This window comes from Corythoichthys intestinalis, chromosome 9, assembly GCF_030265065.1.
Source record: "Corythoichthys intestinalis isolate RoL2023-P3 chromosome 9, ASM3026506v1, whole genome shotgun sequence".
Taxonomy (NCBI): Eukaryota; Metazoa; Chordata; class Actinopteri; order Syngnathiformes; family Syngnathidae; genus Corythoichthys; species Corythoichthys intestinalis.
Genome location: NC_080403.1, coordinates 29,006,147 through 29,033,196, shown reverse-complemented (window position 1 = coordinate 29,033,196; position 27,050 = coordinate 29,006,147). Strand labels below are relative to the sequence as shown.

General features: G+C 39.7%; 1 protein-coding gene across 3 annotated transcripts in view; it reads left to right on the top strand.

Annotated features, from left to right (window-relative positions):
• LOC130921802 (integrin alpha-5-like) overlaps window positions 1–27,050 on the top strand; it is a 58,912-nt gene that overhangs the window by 27,709 nt on the left and 4,153 nt on the right. For all 3 annotated transcript variants that reach the window (XM_057846092.1, XM_057846095.1, XM_057846093.1), the window contains 14 exons: window positions 1,816–1,871; window positions 2,203–2,360; window positions 4,161–4,298; window positions 9,249–9,316; window positions 16,063–16,213; window positions 16,509–16,601; window positions 21,055–21,134; window positions 21,777–21,857; window positions 21,950–22,055; window positions 25,078–25,236; window positions 25,322–25,426; window positions 26,203–26,316; window positions 26,474–26,575; window positions 26,668–26,790. In XM_057846092.1, the coding sequence (XP_057702075.1) occupies window positions 1,816–1,871; window positions 2,203–2,360; window positions 4,161–4,298; window positions 9,249–9,316; window positions 16,063–16,213; window positions 16,509–16,601; window positions 21,055–21,134; window positions 21,777–21,857; window positions 21,950–22,055; window positions 25,078–25,236; window positions 25,322–25,426; window positions 26,203–26,316; window positions 26,474–26,575; window positions 26,668–26,790 (1,534 nt within the window). The remainder of the gene's footprint in view (window positions 1–1,815; window positions 1,872–2,202; window positions 2,361–4,160; window positions 4,299–9,248; window positions 9,317–16,062; window positions 16,214–16,508; window positions 16,602–21,054; window positions 21,135–21,776; window positions 21,858–21,949; window positions 22,056–25,077; window positions 25,237–25,321; window positions 25,427–26,202; window positions 26,317–26,473; window positions 26,576–26,667; window positions 26,791–27,050) is intronic.

The window sequence follows — 27,050 nt, the reverse complement described above, 5'->3', positions numbered from 1 at the left end:
TGTTTGAAGCCTGAAATGTGGCGAAAGGTTGCAAGGTTCAAAGGGGCCGAATACTTTTGCAAGGCACTGTATCTGAACCTTTTGGAATTTCTCACATTTCTGTATAAAATCACCATCCAAAAGTGATCTAATTTTTGTCAAAATCACAGAGATGAAAATACAATTTCTGTTTAAACTAAAACCACCCAAACATTTCAAGATTTTCCTATTTGAATGAGGATAGCGTGCAAACAATGACAGAAGGGGAAAAATAAGTATGTGAACCCTCTGCCTAAGGAGACTTAAAGAGCATTTGAAACCAATTTTTACAAAACATTATAAATCAGGTGTGTCCCCAATCACTGATGAGTGGTTTGAAGCTGCCCTGCCCACTATAAAACACACACCTGGTAAGAAATATCTTGATGAGAAGCATTGTCTGATGTGCATTATGGCTAAGTATAAAGAGCTGTCTGAAGACCTGGGATCAAGGATTGTTGATTTGTATAAAGCTGGGAAAGGATACAAAACCATCTCTAAAAGTATGGATGTTCATCAATCGACATTCAGAGAAGTTGTCTACAAATGGAGAGAGTTTGGCACTGTTGCTTTTCTCCCAAAGAGTGCCTGCCCAACAAAGTTGACGCCAAGAGCTCAGCGCAGAATACTCAGAGAGGTAAAAAAGAACCCTAGAGTGTCTGCTAAAGACTAACAGAAATTACTGGCACAGTCCAATAGTGCACACATCAACTATGTGTAAAACTATGGCCATGAATGGTGTTCATGGGCGGACTCAACGGAGGAAGCCACTTCTTTCTAAAAAACAAAAAAACATTGTTGCTCGTTTAATGTTCACAAAAAGGCACTTGGACATTTTGGCAAAATATTTTGTGGACTGATGAAACCAAAGTTGAATTGTTTGGAAGTAACACACAAAGTCATGGGTGGAGGAAAAATGGAACAGCTCACCAACATCAAAACTTCATTCCCACTGTGAAGCATGGTGGAGGGAGCATCATGATTTGGGGCTGTTTTCTGCCTCAGGGTCTGGACAACTTGCAATCATTAACAGAAGAATGAATTCAAAAGTTTATCAGGATGTTTTGCAGGAAAAGCTGAGGCTGTCAGTCAGACAATTGAAGCTAAAAAAAGGATGGATGCTGCAACAAGACAATGATCCAAAACACAGAAGTGAATCAACTTCAGAATGGTTTCAGAAGAACAAAATACACATTCTGGAGTGGCCAAGTCAAAGTCCAGACTTGAACCCCATTGAGATGCTGTGGCATGACCTAAAGACGATTCATGTGGGACACCCCAGGAATCTGAGTGAACTACAGCAGTTTTGTAGAAAAGGATGGGCCAAGATTAGTCCTGATCAATGTGCCAGACTGATCTGAAGCTAAAGGAAGTGTCTAGTTGTAGTTATTGCTGCCAAGGGGGGTGGGGCACAAAATATTAAATGTGATGGGTCACTTACTTATCCCCCTCCCCTTCTGTCATTGTTTGCATACTATCCTCATTAAAATAGGAAAACCTATAAATGTTTGGGTTATTTTAGTTAAAGCAGACACTGTTTTTTTCATCTGTGTGATTTTGACAAAGATCAGATCACATTTGATGGTGATTTCATGCAGAAATGTAAGAAATTCCAAAAGGTTCAGATACTTTTTTTTATACCACTGTATTTGGAAAAATAGAGTGAATAGGAGAAAGCAAATACGAATGCACCTCTAACTAGTTTCCGAAGGTATAGAGTAGTGTAAACACATTAGTTGGTTTTTAATCTTTGTATACACACATGATTTTATTTATAATATTTTCTTCTACCTTTAGTATCAGCATCAGTTTCTGCCTGTTGGCTCATGGAAAGCACCTACCAGCTCATCTAGGTGAAACACACACGCACACTCACATGCTCGCACACAGATGGTCCCGATTACAATACCTTGCTTTCTTTGTGCGCCCACAAATATGCTGGACTTAAATGCGGTTAAATTGGCTGTTAACATACAAAAAAAGGGCAATTGTGTAAACAGAGGGTAACTTGTTGGGCACCAAAGTTTAGGAAATATGCTTGTTGCAGAACATGATATTTGACATGACATGTTTTTCATATGAGATATGAGTGTGTGTTCTTTTAACATACAGTACTTTTTATATGTTACATGCTTATGGATAAATGGAAGTTCATCCTGTCTTACCCTGTTCTCATATATTTAGACTTTATGGTGGAAATTCAGCTGGACAGTATGAAGCAGAACCAGAAAGAATCTGTCAGGAGGACACTGTTTCTAGATAGTATGCAGCCCAGTTTGGTGAAGACTTTCAGCCTCGCCAACGGACATCGCCTATGCCATGACACAAGAATTTATCTACGAGTGAGTCAATCACAATCATAATTCTTTTTTTAACAACTGGGAGTACGTTGACAAGCTGATTATATAACACAACTTAACATAACCATTCAAACAAACAAGTACAGAAAATGAGACTATATCATGACCAGATTAAAATATAATCTCATTTAAGTGACCAGTTCCTGACCTTTTGAAAATGTCTTCACGTATTTGCAAGGAAACAACCCTCTAACTATTTGAATATTTACTGTCATGAACTGAATTAATGCACCAACGGCGGTTATTCCATTATAATGCATTCTGAGGTTTTCCTGACACATTCAAAACAGACAAATCAGAGTGCATAGTGTGGAAAACAGATTGCCTCTGGAATGTATTGATGGTCCAATGTAGTTCAGCCACCTTGAATAAAACTGTATTAAAACCGCAGGGTCAAACCTCAGTGGGGCACTGCAGATTTGTTGAACTAGACTCAGTGGACAATAATAATTCAACATTAATAAACAAATTGGTCTCCAGTGAAAGCATACATAGATCAACAAACTGTCTTGGCTAATGTTATAGTTAGTGACACTCCAAGAAATATGGGAAATGTCTTGTACAGGTCAGGAAGGAAACGGCTAACAAGCAAACTAACAACTAACTTGGACTTTTTAGTTAATAGACTGCATCCCTCCACAAAGGCTGAACTGTATATCTTTTAAACTAAAGAAAATAAAAATGCAGTAATAGGCTAAGACTCAGCGATTTAGATAAGTAATGTTTATCATATCACAGGTCTGATTAGAAGTCTGGAAAAAGTAAAGCACTTGTTAGTACTCGTATTTACTCGTTACAAAAAAGTCGTACTTCAATAACCAGTAACTGGCATTACTGCTTTGGACAAAGGTTATAGTAATTTCCTAATAGAGAGGTTTTGAACTCTGTTTGAAGTGCCACTTTAAAGGCACTTTGACCTAATAGTGAGCTAAAACAACTACAGTACCAATTATCTCATCACTCAGTGGTGGTCTGATCAAACAGCATGACTGACAAAAGCAAGAGCAGTAGTTTGTGTTGCGACAGGATAAGAGATGGTTTGACCTGGACCTGACAACCATCCCCTCAACTGTCAGTCAACATGTATGCCTTTGTATTCCGCCTTTACCTACATTCCTACAGATAAAGGAACTGAAAACCTTCTAAAAACAAATCAGACAAAAGTCCCTATTGTTAATAATCGGGTTCTGCTGTCAAAGTAAAGCAACTTTCTTTATATTTAGTCACCAGTAAATCAGTAAAGCACAATAAAATGTAGATGTGCAGATATAAAAGTACCTAGTATGCTGTATTTGGACCAACCTACCGCCTGAAAGGCTGTTTTTGAAAACTGAACAAAAGTAAATCACGTTATCCCCTTTGCATATTTTTGCAGTGTGTCTATAGGAGGTCACTGATATTGGATGAGAGAGTATTTACAGTCTTATTCCCACTTTCTGTTCTGCACGGAAAAAAAAAAAAAAAGATTGTTGTGGTTGAGGTCAGGGGTCCCCATCAAGTTCTTCCTCAATAAACTCACCCAAACACACATTTACGGCCCTTGCTTCATCCATTTGAGCGGAAAAGGACTTTCCCTGAACTGATAATAATAAACATTGATATATTGTATCTGTCCTAGCAACTGACCCACAGCACACAAATCTGTCAGTAACATGTCATGAAGAAGTATATTAATACATTACTGATTGTAGATATTCAGGTTGAATATGAAAAATGTCTTCAGAACTAGACATTTCTCTCCTTCTCGTATTACTCATGTAAGTGCATTTCGACTGGTTTCAGGCAGAAGGGGAGTTTCGAGATAAACTCTCCCCCATATTCATCAGCCTGGCCTTTAGCCTGGATCCTCAAGCCCCAGAAGACCAATATGGCCTCAGACCCATCTTGAACTATCAGACTGAACAACTAATAGAACAGAAGGTACTTTTTCCCCTCACAAAGTTTCAGTGGAATTCTAATAAATCGCATTATATATACAATGCATGAAATGATCCTGGCAACAGGATAATATTAACTGTATAGTAAATTTGTGGTCAAAAATAGTGTCCCTAAGAAATACATCTGTGTAAATTGTAGTATGTTTTTTTATATTGCATAACCACACTAAACATTTGTACAAGGACAGAACTATCCAATTACAGGCACACGTCTTTTATTCTGTAATCAAAGCATATTACCTAGAAATCTTTCCTTTGACAGAGAGACAGTCTTTCACAGACTTCCTAATTGGTACCACAGCGAAACTCATTTCACAATGTTTGCAATTAGTATGATGCAATTTTACACAGATGTTATAAGCAACCATTTTAAAGCTGATATTAAATGTTCAACCTCTTTATAGTTGTTAACTACATATGGTAAGAGGTTAGGGTCAACTCCAATAGAGCAAGAGCTGATTATCGGACTTTGGTCTCCAATGGTAGCGTTTTTTTCTTCTTCTCCTCTACGCATATGATAAAGGTTTAGGGAGGACTGTTGGTGAGCTTTGGTTGTGCAAGGAGAACTGATAGATCTTTTTGGGTGGGGTTTCAGACATCTGGATGTGGTTTGCTTGTACATGTTGCCAGTGTTCTCTATGGGGCAAAATGCTGAGCGTCAGCACGTGAACATGTCATGCATGTGATATAAGGTGATCTGAGCATGTGATGTGCATATGTGAATGTGTATATCACATTACGGCTTTTTAATTTATGGGTGAACATAGTAAAGACTGGGAATCTTAAAACAGAGAAAGCCAAATTCATCTGGTGCTATTATTGCATCTATACAGTCCCTGACAAAAGTCTTGTCGCTTACCATTTTGTAGAAACAATTGCTAATAACCTGACTTTTAATTATTCAATTGGCTTCAGAAATAGCTCATATGAAAGCTAAGACCCTCCCAAATGATGTTGAATGTACAAAAATGTATTTCTTTCATTGAAAAAAGATTTATCATTTAATGAAGACATAAAGGTCAAATTTTGGCAAGACAAAAGTTTTGTCGCCTACAGAAAGTAGTTTGAAAGTTGAACAAAAAATCTACTTCAAATACGAAAATATGTTACATAGCATAAGCAAATTAAGTAGTGGTGCTGTGAGATCCAAATTTAATATTTTGTATGACTTCCATGGGCTTGAAGGACTGCATCCATGCGGCTCGGCAAGGATTCATACAATTTATTGATGAAGTCATGAGGAACATCAAAGAAAGCAGTCTTGCATGCCTCCCAGAGTTCATCAACATTCTTGGGTTTCGTCTTCCATGCTTCCTCTTTCATCCTACCCCAGACTTGCTAAATGATGTTCATGTCTGGTGACTGGGCTGGCCAGTCCTGGAGGATCTTGATTGAAGTATGCGATGGAGCACCATCCTGCTGCAGAATTTGTCCCTTTTTATGGTTAGGAATGTAAGAGGCAGCTAAGATTTGTTGATATTTCAGACTACTTATTTTGCCTTCCACCCTGCAGTGCAGATCTCTTGCACACCCCCATACTGGATGTAACCCCAGACCATGATTTTGCCACCATCAAACTTCACTGTTTTGTGGCAAAATATGTATTTTTCAGATGAATCTTCCATTGAGTTACACCACAGTCGCCGCAAATATTGCAGGAGACCTACTGGAGCCTGCATGGATCCGAGATTCACTCAGAAAACAGAAAACTCTCTGATCTGTTTATCAGTGAGCAGAAGAACACAAATTTGATGGTCTCATTTTCTTGATGGAGAGCTAACACGTTGCATTATTGTAGCACTTTCCAGGATCTGGTATGATACTTGACGGCACGCTTGCAGTCAGTGCTAACCATTGTACATATACTATGTTCCAGCTGTGTTCCATCCATCTCAAAATTTTATCCTTGTGACAGTGTTGAGGCAACACAATAGAATATAAAAGAAATAACTACGCTGCTGGCCAAAAGTATTGGCACCCCTGCAATTCTGTCAGATAATGCTCAGTTTCTCCCAGAAAATGATTGCAATTACAAATGCTTTGGTAGTAATATCTTTATTTATTTTGCTTGCAATGAAAAAAAAAAACAATAGAGAATGGAAAAAAAAAAAAATCGTTTTACACAGAACTAAAAAAATGGGCCGGACAAAAGAATTGGCACCCTCTCAGCTTAATACTTGGTAGCACAACCTTTAGACAAAAATAACTGCGAACAACCGCTTCCGGTATCCATCAGTGAGATTCTTACAATGCTCTGCTGGAATTTTAGACCATTCTTTTTTGGCCAACTGCTCCAAGCCTCTGAGATTTGAAGCTGTGCCTTCTCCAAACTGCCATTTTCAGATCTCTCCACAGGTGTTCTATGGGATTCAGGTCTGGACTCATTGCTGGCCAGTCTCCAGTGCTTTCTCTCAAACCATTTTCTAGTGCTTTTTGAAGTGTGTTTTGGGTCATTGTCCTTGCTGACCCATGACCTCTGAGGGAGACCCAGCTTTCTCACACTGCGCCCTACATTATGCTGCAAAATTTGTTGGTAGTCTTCTGAATTCATAATGCCATGCACCTGGTCAAGCAGTCCAGTGCCAGAGGCAGCAAAGCAACCACAAAACATCAGGGAACCTCCGCCATGTTTGACTGTGGGCACCGTGTTCTTTTCCTTTCTTTGAAGGCCTCATTCCCCCCCCCCCTGTAAACTCTATGTTGATACCTTTTCCCAAAAAGCTCTACTTTTGTCTCATCTGACCAGAAAACATTCTTCCAAAACATTTTTAGCTTTCTCAGGTATGTTTTGGCAAACTGCTGTTTTATGTCTCTGGGACAGAAGGGTGGGTCTTCCTGGGTATCCTACCATAGAGTCCCTTTTCATTCAGACGCGACGAATAGTACGGGTTGACACTGTTGTACCCTCGGACTGCAGGACAGCTTGAACTTGTTTGGATGTAAGTCGAGGTTCTTTATCCACCATCCACACAATCTTTCGTGTAAATATCTGTTAAATTTTTCTTTTCTGTCCACATCAAGGGAGGTTAGCCACAGTGCCATAGGCTTTACACTTATTGGTGACACTGCGCACTGTACACAGAGGAACATTCAAGTCTTTGGAGATGGGCTTACGATTGCCCATGCTTCCTCACAATTTTGCTTCTCTAGTCCTCATATAGTTCTTTGGTCTTCTTTGTTTTTTCCATGCTCAATGTGGTACACACAAGGACATGGGACAGAGGTTGAGTCAACTTTAATACATTTTAACTGGTTGCAAGTGTAATTCAGTTATTGCCACCACCTGTCATATGCCACAGGTAAGTAACAGGTTTTTTCAGTGCAAGCAAAATATATGACGATATTACTACCAAAGCATTTGTAATTGAAATCATTTTCTGGGACAAAGTGAGCATTATCTGACAGAATTGTAGGGGTAAATGTGCCAGTACTTTTGGCCAGCAGTGTATACTATTCATATAATTTTGTAGATGTGCTCATGGCTAATAATACGGAATTTTAAAAGGGTTTTGAAATATTCGCCTTGTGGAATTAGTTTTGCTTATAACTGAGGAGGGAATTCACAATAAGAAAAAGAAAATGCAGAGAGGAGTCTTAAATAAACAATTTACACAAATGTGGCCAGTGTCTTGTTTTAAAACGATGAAACTTCTTACATGATATGTGTCTTGACATTCTCTGACTGTACGTGATGATGTTGTCCATGCGTTGAAGTTAAGACCAGAATATCCTGGTGGATTACATTCCCCTCTACTCGCACATAAAAATGAGATGTTCCGAATGTTTGAAAAACCTGCATTTTGACCCAAATATTGGGTTCACTGCATCAATGAGTCCTCGGCAATTGATGTTTAACATTAACAAGCCTTGACACATTTTCCATCTGATTAATGTAAGGATGTCAATAAACCATTGTAGTCCCTCAGTTTCATATACATGCTTGGTTGCTTTCCCCCGCCAAAGATCTTATTAACGCAGCCAGGCACTGATCACAGTAAATGTAATATGAGAGATAGTTCTTGAAAAAAATGTCTAATAATGAAAGAGCAAAGCAAGCAGACCATGATGTTCTGTCATGTACAGTGCATCAACCAGACGAGTTGGCGGCAAACATGGCTCGCTTGGAAAGATGAAGTGAACATCAACAAGGAATGATTACAATAGAGACCACGGCGAGCTTTTGCAGCCTTGTGTGTTGTGTGTTAGATGGCCAATATCCTTGAGTGCAAATAAAACCAGGGACTTGAAAGTGAATCTTCCCTGAGACAATTTTAACTGTTGCCAGGCTGATTCTTTGGCCTGTGCGGCATTCTTTTGGAATCTAATGTCTCCCATATGTTGGCCAGAAGAGGGTAACAATAACAGTACAGTCCAGTACAGAGACGGATGGTTGGCAGAAAAACAGGAAAATAAAGAACAAGAAACGAAAGTCCATATGGCACTCTATAGTCGAATGAAATGGCATTCATTTTAGCTTTGTTTTTGCCAGGCCATCAGTCATGTGAGGCCTAAAACAAAGAAATTACATTAATCATTTAACTTTTTGAAATCTGAATGTTATGCTTAATATCATCTTTCCCTCAAAAATGTAATAATTATTTACATTGCAATCATCCTTTGTTCTCCTTATCCTTGATCATATTGTCTCCATTTTGTAAATTGTGTCTCCCTCATAAGCAGATTTACACTTATTGTGGCAACATAAAAGACAAAGGCCTCCCAACAGCTTTGTGGCTATTGCCTGTCATATTTAGCTGATTGTGTGTTGCATTTATCCTCACTTATCCTTTCATTAAATCATAATTCTACTCTACCGGTGTCTATAAACAACCACTTCCTTGCAAGCTTTATTCTATATATACAATGTAGCTCAGTTTTCTTCCCACACAATACGTCTAACCTCCATTCATTTTTAATACTCCTGCTTTCTCAGGCCCAGATTCAACTGGATTGTGGAGACGACAACATCTGTGTCCCTGACCTGAAGTTGGCTGTCTATGGGTGAGAGGAAATCACCTTTCTATTACTTTAGCGGATTCACTAAAGTTAGTTACCCTCTGGGTGACTGAATTCCTCCCGTAGGTGATATCCTTCTGTAGGAAAGATTTACAACACAATACCTCAGATATCGCTCTAATAATCATAAGTAACACACATTGTAGTTGCTCTGATGTACATGTGCTTGTTATTTTCCTCGTTTACCATGGAACCGTCACAGAAATTGAATCAACACACCACAAGTGACACAGAATTGTTTGCAGGAATCAGAGGCAATTACTCCAATCCCTTGAGGAAAATGAAACAAGTTGTAAACACTTTTTTTTTTTTTTTTTAATTAGTTTGCTGACTACCAGTTACCTATTGAGTCATCTGGCCTTCATGTTCATGAAGCCACCACAATACACAAATCCACCATACTGTAACCCGAATACATACTACTACATAAAAAAAAATCCTTCCTAATTTTTTTTTTTTTTTTAAATTGCAATTAAAGTCCGTGTTTTTATTAGTTCCAAATCTTCACTATAACCAAGAGTAGGTTTTGGCCCAGTTATGCGTTTCAATTGCCTGCCTATATTCAGCACTGTACAGTGGTATGAAAAATTATCTGAACCTTTGGGAATTTGTCACATTTCTGTATGAAATCATCATCAAATGTGATCTGATCTTTGTGAAAATCACACAGATGTAAAAACAGTGTATGCTTTACCTACAACCACCCAAACATTTATAGGTTTTCATATTTTAATAGGGATAGCGTGCAAACAATGACAGAAGGGGGGAAAATGAGTAAGTGAACTCTTTGCCTAAGGAGACTTAGGGCCCAAATACACCAGATGCATGATCGTTGTGGTTCCGGTCCGACTCCGGTAAAAAATAGCGCCGGAGCCAATCCGTTCCCATTATATCCTATTGTTCAACGTATACCGGCCGCGTCAGTGCTCCGGATTGCCTGCGGACTATCTCCGGCGTGCCACAGCCTGCCGGATGGTATAGGCTATTTTCTATTTTTGCCAGACACACATCTGACAAAATGGGCTGAGCTGGGCCTGGACGTAACAGCCCAGTTGCTTATTCACGGCTTAAACACCAGCAAACATGGACGAAGAACGTTTCATCATGGAGGTAGAAAGTCACAAAGTGATATACGATGCAGCAGATAGTCATTATAAGGACAGCATTAAAAGGGAAGCTGCAAGGTGTCCTATTATGTTTGTTTTTCTGGCAATGATATCAAACACACGACGTGCTGACAACTTTGAGTGGGAAAAAAAAGCAGCGTATCTGAAAGTGGCTCCACTGCAGAAATTCTCGTGCCTGGCGCAAACACAATGTCGGTTTGTATACAGAGTCGAGGGGGAAAAGTACGAAAGAGAATAAAGAGACACCCTGGTTTCGACCTGGTGGTCTATTCAAGACGTTTCTCTTTCTTTCCTACATTTTACTTGACTTTTCATAGAAAACCCAACAGTTTGCGCTGGGCACAGGAATCTGCAGTGTTGAGACACCAATTCCAAGTACGCAGTTTTTTAGTTCATGTAGTATATAATTCGCTATCCATTTTATAAATATTACAGATTATTTAACAGTTGTTTATAACAGCTCTATCAGATGTTATGTGCCATAAATTCTAAATGTGCATAAAGATATAAACCCACCGACACAACCAAGGGCAAAATAGGGCCCCACCCCCCTACCCCCCACACACGGAGCCCTGATCTCAACATGATGCAGTCAATCTGGAATTAAGAGATAGACATAACTAAAATATCAATATGCAAATTAAGAAAAAATGTGCTCTCTCTCTGCTTCTCTGATGAGTATAGACTCCGTGTGTTTTTCGTGTTTTTAATGGCACATTATAGCGCGATCACGCGAGCGCTCAAGAGCGAACAGAGTTGGCGGACTGCAGCCGTGCCTGTTTTTGACGTACTGCGTGGCACGCAGTCAACACTGAGCCGGACCCGAACCGCAACAATCATGCATCTGGTGTATTTGGGCCCTTAAAGAGCAATTGAAACCAATTTTTACCAATCAATTTAGGTCAAGTGTGTGCCCAATCACCGATGAGTGGTGTAAAACTCCCCTGCCAACTATGAAACACACACCTGGTAAGAATTGTCATGATGAGAAGCATTGTCTGATGTGCATCATGGCTTGGTCAAAAGAGCTGTCTGAAGATCTGCGATCAAGTATTGTTGATTTGTATAAAGCTGGGAAAGGATACAAAACCATCTCTAAAAGTCTGGATGTTCATCACTCGACAGTCAGAGGAGTTGTTATTTTGCTACCTCAGGGCCTGGACAACTTGCAATAATTAATGGAAGAATGAATTCAAAAGTTTATCAGGATTTTTTGCAGGAAAACCTGAGGCTGTCTGTCAGACATTTGAAGCTAAAAAGAGGATTGATACTGCAACAAGACAATGATCTAAAACACAGAAGTAAACACACTTCAGAATGGTTTCAAAAGAAGAAAATACACATTCCGGAGTGGCCAAGTCAAAGTCCAGACTTGAACCCCATTGATATGCTGTGGCATGAACTAAAGACAGCGATCAATGACAGACATCCCAGGAGTCTGACTGATCTGCAGCAGTTTTGTAGAGAAGAATGGGCCAAGATGAGTCCTGATCGATGTGCCAGACTGATGTGCAGCTACAGGAAGCGTCAGGTTGAGGTTATTGGTGCGAAAGGGGTGGGGGGCAGAAAATATTAAATGTGATGGTTCACTTACTTATTTTTCCCCCTTCTGTCATTGTTTGCATAGTACCATCATTAAAATATGTAAATCTGTAAATGTTTGGGTGGTTTTAGTTTAAGCCGACACTTTTTTCATCTGTGTGATTTTGACAAAGATCAGATCACATTTGATAGTGATTTTATGCAGAAATGTGAGAAATTCCAAAAGGTTCAGTTACTTTTTTATCCCACTTTATTACTGATATTTGAATTTCACCCTTTATGACCATATGTGGACTACCAGTATATAAAATGCATTAATGGGTCACTGGCTCATATTATCCATATTATATTGATCAAAAGTGCTTAATATTCAAATCACATATTGTTTCCCTCTATTATATTGCCTGTATGTAGATTCCCACATGCAGTTAATGCCTTTAACATAGGTGTTGGGAACCTTTTTGACTGAGAGAGCCAAAACACCTAACATATTTTAAAATGTGACTCCACGAGAGCCATACAGAGTGTGTGTGTGTATATATTATATAGTCGCCTAGTTGTGATTAATAAAAATCTCAGTTGCGCACTCACCACTTGGGAAACAAATAGAAACATGGATTGGCTTTGCGTATATTTCCTGGAAGTGGAAACCACAACCAGGGGGACGTATAGTGGGGCAAATAAGTATTTAGTCAACCACTAATTGTGCAAGTTCTCCCACTTGAAAATATTAGAGAGGCCTGTAATTGTCAACATGGGTAAACCTCAACAATGAGAGACAGAATGTGGGAAAAAAACCCAGAAAATCACATTGTTTGATTTTTAAAGAATTTATCTGCAAATCATGGTGGAAAATAAGTATTTGGTATAAGTTCATCCCAATACTTTGTTTTGTACCCTTTGTTGGCAATAACGGAGGCCCAAACTCTTCACAAGCTTTTCACACACTGTTGCTGGTATTTTGGCCCATTCCTCCATGCAGATCTCCTCTAGACCAGTGATGTTTTGGGGCTGTCATTGGGCAACACGGACTTTCAACTCCCTCCTCACCCCGTGGCGTCAAAATGATAACAAGAACGGGGAGCAAAAATCCCAGAACCACACGGGGGGACCTAGTGAATGACCTACAGAGAGCTGGGACCACAGTAACAAAGGCTACTATCAGTAACACAATGCGCCGCCAGGGACTCAAATCCTGCACTGCCAGACTTGACCCCCTGCTGAAGAAAGTACACGTCCAGGCCCGTCTGCGGTTCGCTAGAGAGCATTTGGATGATCCAGAAGAGGACTGGGAGAATGTGTTATGGTCAGATGAAACCAAAATAGAACTTTTTGGTAGGAACACAGGTTGTCTTGTTTGGAGGAAAAATAATACTGAATTGCATCATACCCACTGTGAAGCATGGGGGCGGAAACATCATGCTTTGGGGCTGTTTTTCTGCAAAGGGACCAGGACGACTGATCAGTGTAAAGGAAAGAATGAATGGGGCCATGTATTGAGACATTTTGAGTGAAAATCTCCTTCCATCAGCAAGGGCATTTAAGATGAGACGTGGCTGGGTCTTTCAGCATGACAATGATCCCAAACACACAGCCAGGGCAACAAAGGAGTGGCTTCGTAAGAAGCATTTCAAGGTCCTTGAGTGGCCTAGCCAGTCTCCAGGTCTAAATCCCATAGAAAATCTGCGGAGGGAGTTGAAAGTCCGTGTTGCCCAACGACAGCCCCAAAACATCACTGCTCTAGAGGAGATCTGCATGGAGGAATGGGCCAAATACCAGCAACAGTGCGTGAGAAGCTTGTGAAGAGTTACAGAAAACATTTGGCCTCCGTTATTGCCAACAAAGGGTACATAACAAAGCATTGAGATGAACTTTTGGTACTGACCAAATACTTATTTTCCATCATGATTTGCAAATAAATTATTTAAAAATCAAACAATCTGATTTTCTGTTTTTTTTTCTACATTCTGTCTCTCATGGTTGAGGTTTAACCATGTTGACAATTACAGGCCTCTCTGATATTTTCAAGTGGGAGAACTTGCACAATTAGTGGTTGACTAAATACTTATTTGCCCCACTGTAAGTATCATAGTGGCCGAGACAGGTGGAGTCTCTCAAGGTAGCAGTTTCGTGAGTCTCACTCTCCTGGAATTGGCAACAATTTTACAGGCGAAAAAGTCATGAAAGTGAAAACCGATCCCAACCCTGTGTGACTTGCGGTACCACACAGTTCACTTTCGTGGTTTAATTTTCCTCCATGCATTGTTATTAACTATACTATACGTTATAGCCACGCTGCTGACTGAACGGAGACCTAACGTTTGAGGCGAGCTCTGTAATGCCAATCTCCGTGCAATCCGCGACCACCAATGGGCACCGGATTGAAGCATATCATTGCACGAACGTTTGGAGTGTCCAAGATCACTGTGAGAATGTGCCATGAGCTCATCACAGCTCATTCATGTCAAGCAAGCCGGCTAGTTCCATGTTTAAGATTACGGGTTGGTGGAGAGCCAGATGCACTCATCAAAAGAGCCAGATATGGCTCCTGAGCCATAGGTTCCTGACCCCTGCTTTAACACTTCACAAAATTATGCTCCACTTGCACTGGAAATGAGGTGCAGAAAATAGTAATGAAAACATGACTGACTGGTCCAAAAAAAAAAAACATCCAGTAAACTTGAATGATGCACACAGTGATATTTGCTTGGGAATACTGTATGCATAATTTACTTTACCAGCAAGATAAATATGCATAATAGTTGCATTGCCTTTTGCTGTAAATGAAGCATGTCTATTAAGAGCCCGATCAAGAATAATATTTTGTTTGGGAGAAATGTAAACGTAAATTATACACAGTTACACACACCCATATTGTTCTTTAAGCGGATAACATTGTTTGTGAGGGGAGTCCAGCCATCATTTGGTGGTTCCTGAGCCAAGTCTCTCACCAGGCAGACAACATTCAGGTCTGTTATGAGGAAGAAAACATGGTCACACCATGTCTCTTAGCTAAAGAAACACAATGAGATCCAAAAATGTTCCCACAATGACCATATATCTTGTTTGTAGCTGTCATGGGACCACACTGCAATGATTGAGCAGTTTAACGGAATAGAACTTGTTTTCACCTCCGGATTCGACAGCATAAGGCTCACAAGTGCATGGCAAACAGTGGGATGTGAATAAAAACCTCACCCACTAAAATCATTTGCTCACTCTCATCTCTTTGGTGTGATACAGTAGTATCAGTGTTTCTTCCTTTGAATTGACTAAACTTGCTCAGGCCTAATTCAATTCAGATGGTGGTCTTACTTTGCAATGGACCAGGCCTACAGAGAGGGGGAAGAAATGGAGGAAACGTGAAATCAAAAGGAACCCTGATTTTGGGCTTTTTTTCTGGTTTGGTGACTCAATAGAAACATTAATGTTGTATTGGGGGAGGGTTGGACAGCACTATGGGATTTCTGGAAAAAAACTGAAAAGCATGATTACACACAGGGGCGTCACTGTTAACATGCACGGGAAGGTGGAGTGAGTTTCCGAAGACAAATTACTGCGATCAGATGAGGGTCATTTCCCTGGTCGGTCATGGACAGTTATGCAAATAAGTGTTCTCAGGGGATCACTCCTCACAAAGACAAATTGTAAAGACTTTGGAACCATGCTTTTCATTACATTTTGTTATCCCTGTTTTGGGTCATGCCTAGCAAAAAAACAGAAAAATAGAGGAACATACAGTGGTTGTTGAGAAATGCCACCAGCTAAAAAGAACATTTTTTTTGGTGGAGGCCGGCAACCAGTTTAAGGTATACCCTAACTCTTGTCCATAGTTAGCTGGGATAAGCTTCAGTACCCCACAATCCTTATTCTTTATTTTCCTGTTTCCTGAACTGTACTGTTATTTTTACCCTCTTTTTGCCAACATTTAAGGACTTCATCCAAAATTTCACGACTTTTTGACAATGATTTATGAATAAATTAAAATATAAATAAACATTAAAACAAAAAACATTGTAAACAGAATGGGATTGATGATGATGGTGTGTTTTCATCATCTAGTGACAGAAAAGAGGTTTACCTGGGGGATGAAAACTCCTTGAGCCTCACCTTTAATGCCAGGAACGAAGGAGAAGGAGGTGCCTACGAGGCTGAACTCTACGTACTGCTTCCCAAAGAGGCTGACTACAGTGGGATAGCGCGCAACAATGCGGTGAGTATAGCAACTGCCTTGGCAACTGCAACACATTTAAAAAGTATTCGCCATCCTGACTTTTTAAAATGTATTATTGTGTAATCCAAGCACCATCTTATTATAGTAATGCAGCTCGATTACTTTTATTTATTTTTGAATTACTCCAATACAAAATATGCAAATAAACACAAGCATATTAATCTCAATACAATACATAGCAATATGTATACTTGTTTGGCCTTTTTTCCCTTCAATAACTAATATTCAATTCCCTGCAAAAAGATGAAGTTGTTTGTCTTTGGGTGTGTTGCAGACTCTGACTCAGCTAACATGCAGCTACGAGGCAGAAAATGAGACCCGCTTCCTTAAATGTGACTTGGGAAACCCCATGAAACCTGGCACAAGTGTAAGAACTAATATACTGTACTTCTTTCACTGCATTTAAGCAAACTGCATTCTAGGGGTATTTTCTTTTCCTACAATGAAGTAGAAACAAGTTGTTCTCAAGGCCTACAGCAGAGTGATCTATGTTTGCAACTTTCATTTAGATTGTTAATTTAAAAAGAGAAAACAAAAAGAACTATGAAAAAGAGCAGAGTCCCATTTAATCATTTGGTGTATGCCGCTCAAGATACGTTTAAGTGCGTACGTTAGGATGAAGAAAGTCTTAAATAGCATTATTATGTGAATTAGAATCATATTTTGAGACGATTCAACTATATACAACAATTTGGCAAAGCGCAGATGACGGCAAATGAGTTTTTTAATCTGCCGTTTAGCCACGCCTACCATTTCGATTAAGGCTCTAGCGTCCCCAACAGGAGGATGACGTCGGCAGGGTCATGGTTTCATCTGATTTTGAATTCAGCCCATTGAGAGGGAATTATTCAGAACGAAGAAAATGCGACGGAGCCGCAAAATGTTATTCTTTCAGTCTCTCTACTCCAATATTTTTACAGGATATTGTTTTTATCAGTTTTTCCCCCAATTGCTAAATAAATGGTATGGTCATGACAAATAACAGTCTTGTGCTAAATGGAATATGAAATAATAAAAATGCATTTATTCAGTACGACATGGCAAAATTACTCCATCATGGTCAAAACTGTCGACTTCACCTTTACTGTCGCACCTCCCGAACGATATTTTATGCCACCGTAGTTAGCAGAGGTTGCGCTAGACATTTTCGTTGTCTGTCATTTTGACTGACAGGGTCATAAAAATCCGGTCATAATCTATTTTTACCCGTCACTTAAATTTTTAAAATGATAATGATGACATAATCAAAAGTATTTACCGTATTTTTCGGACTACAAGTCGCTCCTGAGTATAAGTCGACCCAGCCATAAAATGCCCAACGAAGAGAAAAAAAACATATACAAGTCGCACCAGAGTATAAGTCGAATTTTTGGGGGAAATTTACTTGATAAAATCCAACAGACATGTCATCTTGAAAGGCAATTTAATATAAAAATACAATAGAGAACAACATGCTAAATAAATGTACAGTGTATGAACAACGAAATGTGAATATACTGTCCTACATTACGGCTCGGTCCTGGCTATACAGCGAACTCCCAAAAGACAATGCTGGACGTCCGTATAATTTGCTGAATCAATTTGGTCCTCGATAGAAAACAGGTTTGCATCAACGTAAATAAATGATAAATAGGTACTATTAGTAATAAGTAACAGGTTAGCATGCGTTCGCTATCATTAGCACATCGTTCAAACAACCACACAACTGGCTCTAAGTGTCCGATCGCGGGTGGAAAACACACAACAACAACAGAAAAGATGATACACGTAGGCATTGCCTCTGTAGAGATGATTTAAAAGCATAAACAATGAAAGTAGGTTCGCAGCCGTCTATGCTCTCTTACTAACTCGCCCACTCACTCACTTACTCACTCAGAGCTACGTAGCTGTCCGTCTTCTTCTGGCGTGTGAGCACTCTTCATCACATAAACAAGTGCGAGTGCGCCCTCATGTGGGCGTGAAAGCACCACAAACTAAATGCATCCATTTCAAGATAAAAAAGTCAATAATACAATTGAACATACACTGCCAAAGGCAGAACACGAATGTGGCCATAGCTATAAAGAGTTATTCAGATAACTATAGCATAAGAACATGCTAACAACTTTACAAAACTATCAGTGTCACTGCAAAACACCAAAATAACATGTGAAATTATATCATAATGTGTTAATAATTCCACACATAAGTCGCTCCTGAGTATAAGTCGCACCCCCAGCCAAAATATGAAAACAAACGTGACTTATAGTCCGAAAAATACGGTAGTTTTCATTCATTTTTAATTAATATTGTAATGCTTGCTTGGCGGCGAAAAATTAGACACGGAAGTCGTGGTATTTTTCGCCCTCTTTTTACTCTACTTACCGCCAACAACACCAACAAAACAACAACTCCACCCCCAAAGAAAAAGAGGCAACTATATAGATACCAATCACCAACGTCACACAATGATCCGAATTGTGGTTGTCAGCCTAAAATCTTCTAAATATATATTAAATGCATCTTACCAGATATAAAATGACTACTACATAGTCTGTGGTGATCGTTTGGTGCCCAGATTTCTTGTCGAATTACAGCAGTCCATCTCGCTCTCCTCTTCGGGTCTCTCAGAATACGGTAAAACTTCAAGTCTCTCCGTCTATCTTCTCTGTTACTGCAACCGACCGCCACACACGCCTTCACCATTTTGTTTATTAATGTTAACGAGCATAAAAACACGCCGTAATAGGAGGCATGTACGTAGCGGTAATGTGTAAACACGACGAGCTGACACACAATATGGCGGCTCCAGTCATGGGGGCGGAGTTGTGACGTCATGTGATTGGGGTCTATACACAGGCGGCAATCTAGTCCACCAATTGGATGACGCGCTGGCACACCGGGTGCACCAATAAGAACCTCGCGTTGATGTGTCAATCACGGTGCCGCCGCCAGACCCCGGTGACGCTACAATATTCTGACAGAATAGCCAACGGCGTCATGCATTAAGAGAGACAATAGCTAATTAATATGCTCACTCGCCACCCTGCGGTCTGGGGTGTGAATTGCAACCTGTCAAAATGACGGACGGACTTCAGTTTTTTCCGTCACCGTTTTAAAAAACCGGTCAGCGACAGAAAATATTCGGTTAACGCGACCCCTGGTAGTTAGTCCAGCCTTTGTCATTTTGCTGCCCCGGCTTTGGAGAATGTAAACAAACCAAGAGGCGTGACAGCTAGCCGACATGCTAACCCGTACCGAGTTACGTCTCAAAGTCTTATTTTCGTTTTTAGGAGCGAAAAATCACACAAAACTAGCCCGGATCATATCACACGGTGGCGTGGTTGTCGATCGGCAACCCGCCCGGCGGCGAGCAAGTTACAGCTCGTTCCCCTGCTGCAGACAAGAGAGCTCGCCGGAGAAGCAGCTTGAGAGTACCGCCAGACAAACCGGACGACATCGGCGGAGCGCGTAGCTGCCACATGGTCAACACGAATATGGCGTAAAATAATGCTTTACTACACGGCGAAGACGTAAATAGTGAGAGAGCGGTGTGCACTTGATGTGCAGCTAACATGGCAGGATGTGTCTGAGGAGAACTTTTCTACATGTAAATAGTCCTTTATTTAAAGAAAGTTTGTAGTGTTTACTTTGTACTCACTGTAGTTGCGGCCATTTTTACCTTGCCTGGCAAGGCCAGACTGTTCTCCCTGTGTTTTTCAAACACTGAGAGTATAGTCTGGGACCCAGCCCATTAACGGCCTCTCGAGCAAGTACAAAATCAATCGACAAATCAGATTTGTTTATTTGCGTGACGTGTTCTTAACGAGCAACGCCATTCTTCCGCGTCGGAAGTCGTCTCCACAACAACACAGATGGCGAACAGGAGAGCCGAGAATATGTTCCAATCCACGGTTAAATCAGTTTTAAATTACCAAAAACACATCAACACAAGTCATTGACAACAGTCTGTCTCGCGCTAGCCATGTTGAATAAACTCCGCTCTCCTCGTATGTTTACTTCCGCACGCAAGTCCCTCGTCCTGCCCGTCGCTGATTGGTCCACTCCGCTGTCTGTTTGCTGTGGCTTGCTCCGCCCTGGAAATTTTATCCGCTTAATGGTGGCCAGACTCAATAGCTGGAACAGCGGTGAGTCTGGAGTACCAGGCTAATTTTTACCACAAAGTTGCAATTTCTGATGGGGTTGAAAATTTGACACCGGGCACACGAACAAGCCGCCGGTCGTCAGCCGAGTGCCATTCTCGGTGGACAATCAGCCACAAAATGCAAGCCACCTCCGTATTAAAATGTGTGCCATGATCCCAGTATTTGACACAATACAAAATACGATGTTTACTCACTTCCCCGTATGCCCAATGGTCCCACAGTAGCAGGGTTTGTTTTGGCCAATTTGAATGAATGAATGGGAACCTTTGAAACTCAAAACGGCTCACACGCCTCTCCCTGGTGCAGCAAAAAAAATTCTGCAGCCGTTTGGCTGACGTGATGCAAAAAATAAACGAATTAATCCGCAATGCTGTATTGTGAGATGCTGACCTAGGTGACATCACATTCGCATTCGTCCTAAACCCGAGACTGAAGGAGGCCACTCATTTTAATGGCGCAGGATTCAAAAATTGAATATATTAAACGATCAATTCCACAGACATCCAAGCGGTCCATTTCATTCAGGAGCATAAAACACCGTGTGAAATATGAAATAAAAATGCTTTTTGGTGTCATACGCACTTTAAAATCAAAACAGATAATTAAGTGAAAGTAAAGGTTCATTTTTTTTTCCTTTTTCTGTGGTTCATTCCATTAAATATATTTCTTCTCTAGTTTTGGGCAGGTCTACGGTTCACTGTTCCCAGACTCACAGACACCCATAACGCTATACAGTTTGAGCTTCAGCTAAGAAGGTAGGTCAATTATATCTAAGGGGTACCACAATACATTTGATACATTCCATTTCAGGATGCTGAAGAGCATTTTTACAAATTGCCAAATGTCAAAACCTGTCCTTTTTCTGGGCCCAGCCTAGCAATGGGCTTTGCCTGGTCGGAATTTGTGGTGTTTCAGAAAAATGATGTGCATCTTTGTCTGCGCTGGAATAATACTTTGCTTTCATTCCTATTTGATGGTGTGGTCTGAAAATGTTTTCAAAATCCTGCTCAAGCCCGGCTTTTTCCCCCCACTCACTGCTTCTCCCTTACCAAAGCTGCACAGTGAGATGCACATTCAGATATACTAGTAGAATACTATTTAAATCAATTAAGGAGATAGAGTTAAGACTAATTTCATTCAGTGTTTCACTGTTGCCACAAGCGGCCCTGCTTCCTCTTGTGCTCAAACCAAAATCACTTTATCCGCGACTAGCCGACGTCACCCTTGTCATTAATTCGGCAAATGGAGTATGTACAACGCAAATGTCTTTGTAATTACATATACCACTATTTCCATCTATAAAATGAATTGTTTTTACTATTGTTAAACAATTGTTTTTTTTTATTATGTATATCGAAGAATCCCTGACTTTTTTCGCCTCCTGATGTGTTTTGTAGTAAAAATGCAAATAACTCGGAGAGTGAAGTAGTTCTACACAAGTTGGAGTTAGCTGTAATGGCTAATGTTATTCTGCAGGGGTGAGAGACATTTCTGATTGTTTAATATCTTAATCATGAACTAATTTTTTGTGTCTGCTACTTGACCTGAACAATCACATCGTGTGTTTTAGTGTTTCTCGGCCAGACAAAGTCTTCCTCCCTCCCCCCAATTGGAGTGTTAGTCAGACTCTGGTGAAAGAGCAGGACATCGGCCCTGAGCTTCAACAGGTCTATGAGGTACGCTACAATTTCCAGCCTCTTTCCATGATAAATGGTTTTATACCAAAAGTAATAACTTGCAAAAAGTAGAGCACATTCATTCATTTTACATCCATATTCAATCTAAATTGAATTCAAGGGCAATTGCATTGAATTTGATTGAAATAGTGATATTTTTATTCCTGTATGCTGGAGGGTGTTATTGACCTAATGCAGTTGTTTCGGGTCTTTTCGCATTTTCACAATGTTTGTTTCGTCAACTGCTGCTGTTTTCCTAAGGCTGTGCCGTCTGATGACTGTTTGTTATCCACAAGAGGTTTCTTTCTTCTACTGCGGTTGCACTGGCTTTCGATAATGTTTGTGCAGAGGTTCCACTATCAACTACATGATTGCTAATTGTTTTTCAGCCATTGAAACCTTTATATTGTTCAACTCAGTTATACCTCTAACTGCAAATAATTTTAGCATATTTTTGTCAGAATATTCAATGTACTCTGTAAGCTTTTTCATAACGTCTTTTGCATATACTGTATGTGATGTGGTTGTGATACCTTCACTCTTGTTTCCCCACCAGAGACAGCACACATACAGTCCCTGACAAAAGTCTTGTCGCTTATCCATTTTGTAGAAACAATTGCTAATTACCTGACTTTTAATTATTCAATTGGTTTCAGGAATGGCTCATATGAAAGCTTAGACCCTCCCAAATGATGTTGAATGTACAAAAATGTATTTGTTTACATAAGACATAAAGGTCAAAATTTGGCAAGACAAAAGTTTTGGCGCCCACAGAAAGTAGTGTGAAAATTGAACAAAAAATGTACTTCAAATACAAAAATATGTTACATAACATAAGCGGATTAAGTAGTGGTGCTGTGAGATCCAAATTTGATATTTTGTATGACTTCCATGGGTACACAAGAAAGCCCGTCCGTCTCATCAGACCATAGGACATGGTTCCAGTAATCCATGTGCTTTCTTGATATGTCTTCAGCAAACTGTTTACGGGCTTTCTTGTGTACCGTCTTCAGAAGAGGCTTCCTCCTGGGGTGACAGCCATGCACACCAATTTGATGTAGAGTGCGGCGTATGGTCTGAGCACTAACAGGCTGATCCCGCACCTCTTCAACCTCTGCAGCAATGCTGACATCACTCCTGTAACGAGTCACATGACATTTTGGAGGGAAAATGACAAGTAGTACACAATTTGGACATTTAAGGATGCACGTACTTTCTAAGGGGTGTACTCACTTTTGTTTCAAGGGGTTTAGATTAGGGCTGTCAAACGATTAAATTTTTTAAATCGAGTTAATCACAGCTTAAAAATAAATTAATCGTAAATAATCGCAATTCAAACATCTATAAAATATGCCATATTTTTCTGTAAATTATTGTTGGAATGGAAAGATAAGACACAAGATGGATATATACATTCAACATACTGTACATAAGTACTGTATTTGTTTATTATAACAATAAATCAACAAGATGGCATTAACATTATTAACATTCTGTTAAAGCGATCTTAAAAGATACTGTAATTTCCTGAATATAACACGCACCTTTTTTCCCCAAAATCAATTTGTAAAATCATGGTGCACATTATAAATGGGTACATGGATGGAGACAGAAATATATATATATAAACCAATTTTTTAAAATTGACACGGCCACGTTGTGTTGAAGAAACGTATGCGGCGATCCGTTGCCGACCATTACGGTACGTGACGTCACCATTTTGTTTCGGTAATACTTCACTCTGATCGGCCGAAAAATTTCGTCTGTGTTAAATTCTGCTTTTTTCACTCTTCATAAAGCACAGAATTTAGTTTCTTGAACTCATTTGAGTCAACGTTTATTGCAGCTCCGCAACTCGGACCATAACAAACGTAACAACACAGACTTCCTGTGTGTGTTCGTCAACTATATCTGTCCCTCTGGAAACTCAAACCCAAATAACAATAGTTCCTATTGTTACTGTTGTGTCGACAGCGATGAGCTCTCCCGGATTTCCGACTTACATTCTCAATTTCATTTTACCATATCAATCCATGGAAGAAACATTTATTCATCATGATGAAACGAGCAAGTTATACAGCAACCTTTAAAAGAAAAGTCACATCTGTTTTGTTTTCTCCTAGATTCTGGTAAGTTGGAGAAGTTGTCAAATCATATTATTACCGTAAATATTGTCAGTTTATGGTAATATTTTGAACTACCAATATGCTATGCTTGTGCTGTGCTTTACCATTCAGTAAAATGACATTTCTGTATCCGTAGACGAGCTCTGTTTTCTTGTATTCTTCTATTTATTGGTGCTAAAATTAGGGTGCGCGTTATAAACGGGTACAATAATTTCCCCTAGATTTTACAAGTAAATTTGGGGTGCGCATTATACACGGGTGCGCCTTATATTCGGGAAATTACGGAAATGTTAGCACAAGTTATAGAAATTTTATATTAAAACCCCTCTTAATGTTTTCATTTTAATAAAGTTTGTAAAATTTTCAAAAAATAAACTAGTAGCTCGCCATTGTTGATGTCAATAATAATTATGGTGCTGAAACCCATAAAATCAGTTTCATCCAAGCGCCAGCAGAGGGCGGCAAAACACCAAAAAACAAGTAACAAGTGAAAATGACACTTTGTTGTCATTTTAATCCGTTTGGACGGGGCATGTGCGTTAAATCCATCAAATATTTTAATGTGATTAATTAAAAAAAATAATTAACGCCCGTTAATGCAGCCCTAATTTAGATATTAATGGCAATATTTTGAGTTATTTTGAGGAGAAAATAAATTAACTCTATTATATAAGCTGCACACAGACTACTTTTCATTGTGTCAAAGTGTCATTTTGTCAATGTTGTCCCATGAAAAGATATACTTAAATATCTGCAGAAATACGAGGGATGTACTCACTTTTGTGATACACTGTAGGCCAAAATATAATTCCCACAAAAGCAGACTTTCATATTTTGCACAAGTAGTCTGTACAGTACTTATGCAGGCAAATTGAAACCGAATTTTATATTCACAGTTGGTCAACAACGGCCCTAGTACTGTCAGTCAAACCACGTTATTGGTGAGATGTCCTCTCAGGGCTCATGGCCATGACCTGCTCTACCCTGTGGAGGTGCTCACTGAGGGACCTCTCAGCTGTTCCTCCAAGCATGCCCTGAATGCACTGAAACTCAAGGTGAGCCAAGGCAAGACTATTGCAAAATATGCATGCTTTGAACTTATACTGTGAATTTTAAGTCTTCATGTATTTATGCACACAGCTTCAGTCTCAACCTTCAAGAAGTTACTCAACTCTGAAGTCAAGTATGGAACATCAAATCCAGAAGAGAGAGACCAAAGGGCCCATGATTGGACAAGGAAACTTGGTGATTAGAATTGTTATTATTTTTAACCTCTAAAACACCTACCGTGTGTAAATATACACATTCCTGATCAGTGCGGTTTCTGAGTGCTATGTTACGCAAACCCAGAGGTTTTTTTTAGGGTTGCTAGGGGAAGACATTGGTGTTTTGCAATGCTTCCTCCATGAGTGAAAATGCAGTTAAATCTGTGTGCTTGCTTTTTTGTGAGGGGCCAAGATATTGAATTAGCCAGCGGGGACTTGACGACATTGATTTGCAAATTTGTACCAGTGTGGCAAGTAGATTATGGGCTCTAATTTTACCTTTTTGTTTGCCTTTAATTAAATCTGTATAGTTATTGTATTTTGGATGTTTAAACTGTGGCCGAAAGTGTTTTGTCACATAATTATATCCACTTAAATATAATGTAGCGTGGTGTATAAGACTAGTGCAAAGCACCGTTGCTTGCAGTGGTATTTGAATTCACATGAGATAGTTGCAATTAACACAGGAAATGGGAATATAATGAGCCCTGGCTCACATCAGCTGCTGTCTGCTGTGTTTATGAGAAGAAGTTAATTATCTTGTGGTCTACTTCGCTGCTTGTTGCACAGATTACAGTAGGCTATGTAATGTCTGTTTTCAGACTGCTCATCTTGTTTTGTTTGTCAACCACATTAAAAAGGCCAGCAGCAGTGCTAGAGTAATGGCAAATTTTAAAAAATTTAGTTATGAATAAATATGGAAATATAGCAGAGGAATTAACACTCTTCGACTGTGCTCACTGTGCCCCATTTCAGTCGTGTTCAACTGTGGAGTGTTGGCAGCTTGAGTGTAACATTGGGCTGCTGGAGAGAGGTGCCAGCGTTATCCTGAGTGTCCATTTCAGACTTTGGGCTGAGACTTTCCTCGAGGTAAGTCAACATTTTCCTCAATTTTCCTGATTACATTCCACTCTGTGAGTAAACTGAAAGCGTACTTATACTGCCCTCTGGTGGGATGATTGAACCTTCACATGCCACATAAACACAATATGCTGTTCATGTGCATCTTGTTCTATTCTTTTGTCAGAGGGCCTACAAACCGTATGTTTTGGAGTGTTCCGTTCAGTTCAGTGTCAACCAAATGCCCTATGCTATTCCTCCAAAATCCAAACAATCTGGATCTAAAAATGTAAGTCTTTTTTTCTCCTCTTATACTGTTGTGATATTGTCAAGGTTATTTGTGTGCACTTGACTAAACTGGGAAGGACTTTTATTGTTCAGGTAGTAACCTCAGTGCTGTGGAACAAACCAGACAGCCTGTTTTATGTTCCTGTGTGGATCATCATCCTTGCTGTTCTAGCCGGGCTGCTTCTTCTCTCACTGCTCATATATCTGCTGTACAAGGTAACAAGCTTTCAAATTGTGTCTCTTTATAACTGCTGATATTCACTGCCAACACAACACCATTAGGTGTTTGGGACTTTGGACCAACAACGTCATTTTTAGATGTAAAAAAATGATGGACAGAGTAATAGTTCAGAACTCAGAAGTAAAAACAAATTTATTGGACTAACAGAAGATGTGCAATATGAACACTGTATCTGTTATTCTTGTATTTTAAGATCCCAAATTCTCCTCATTTAAGATATATGAGTGAATTATTT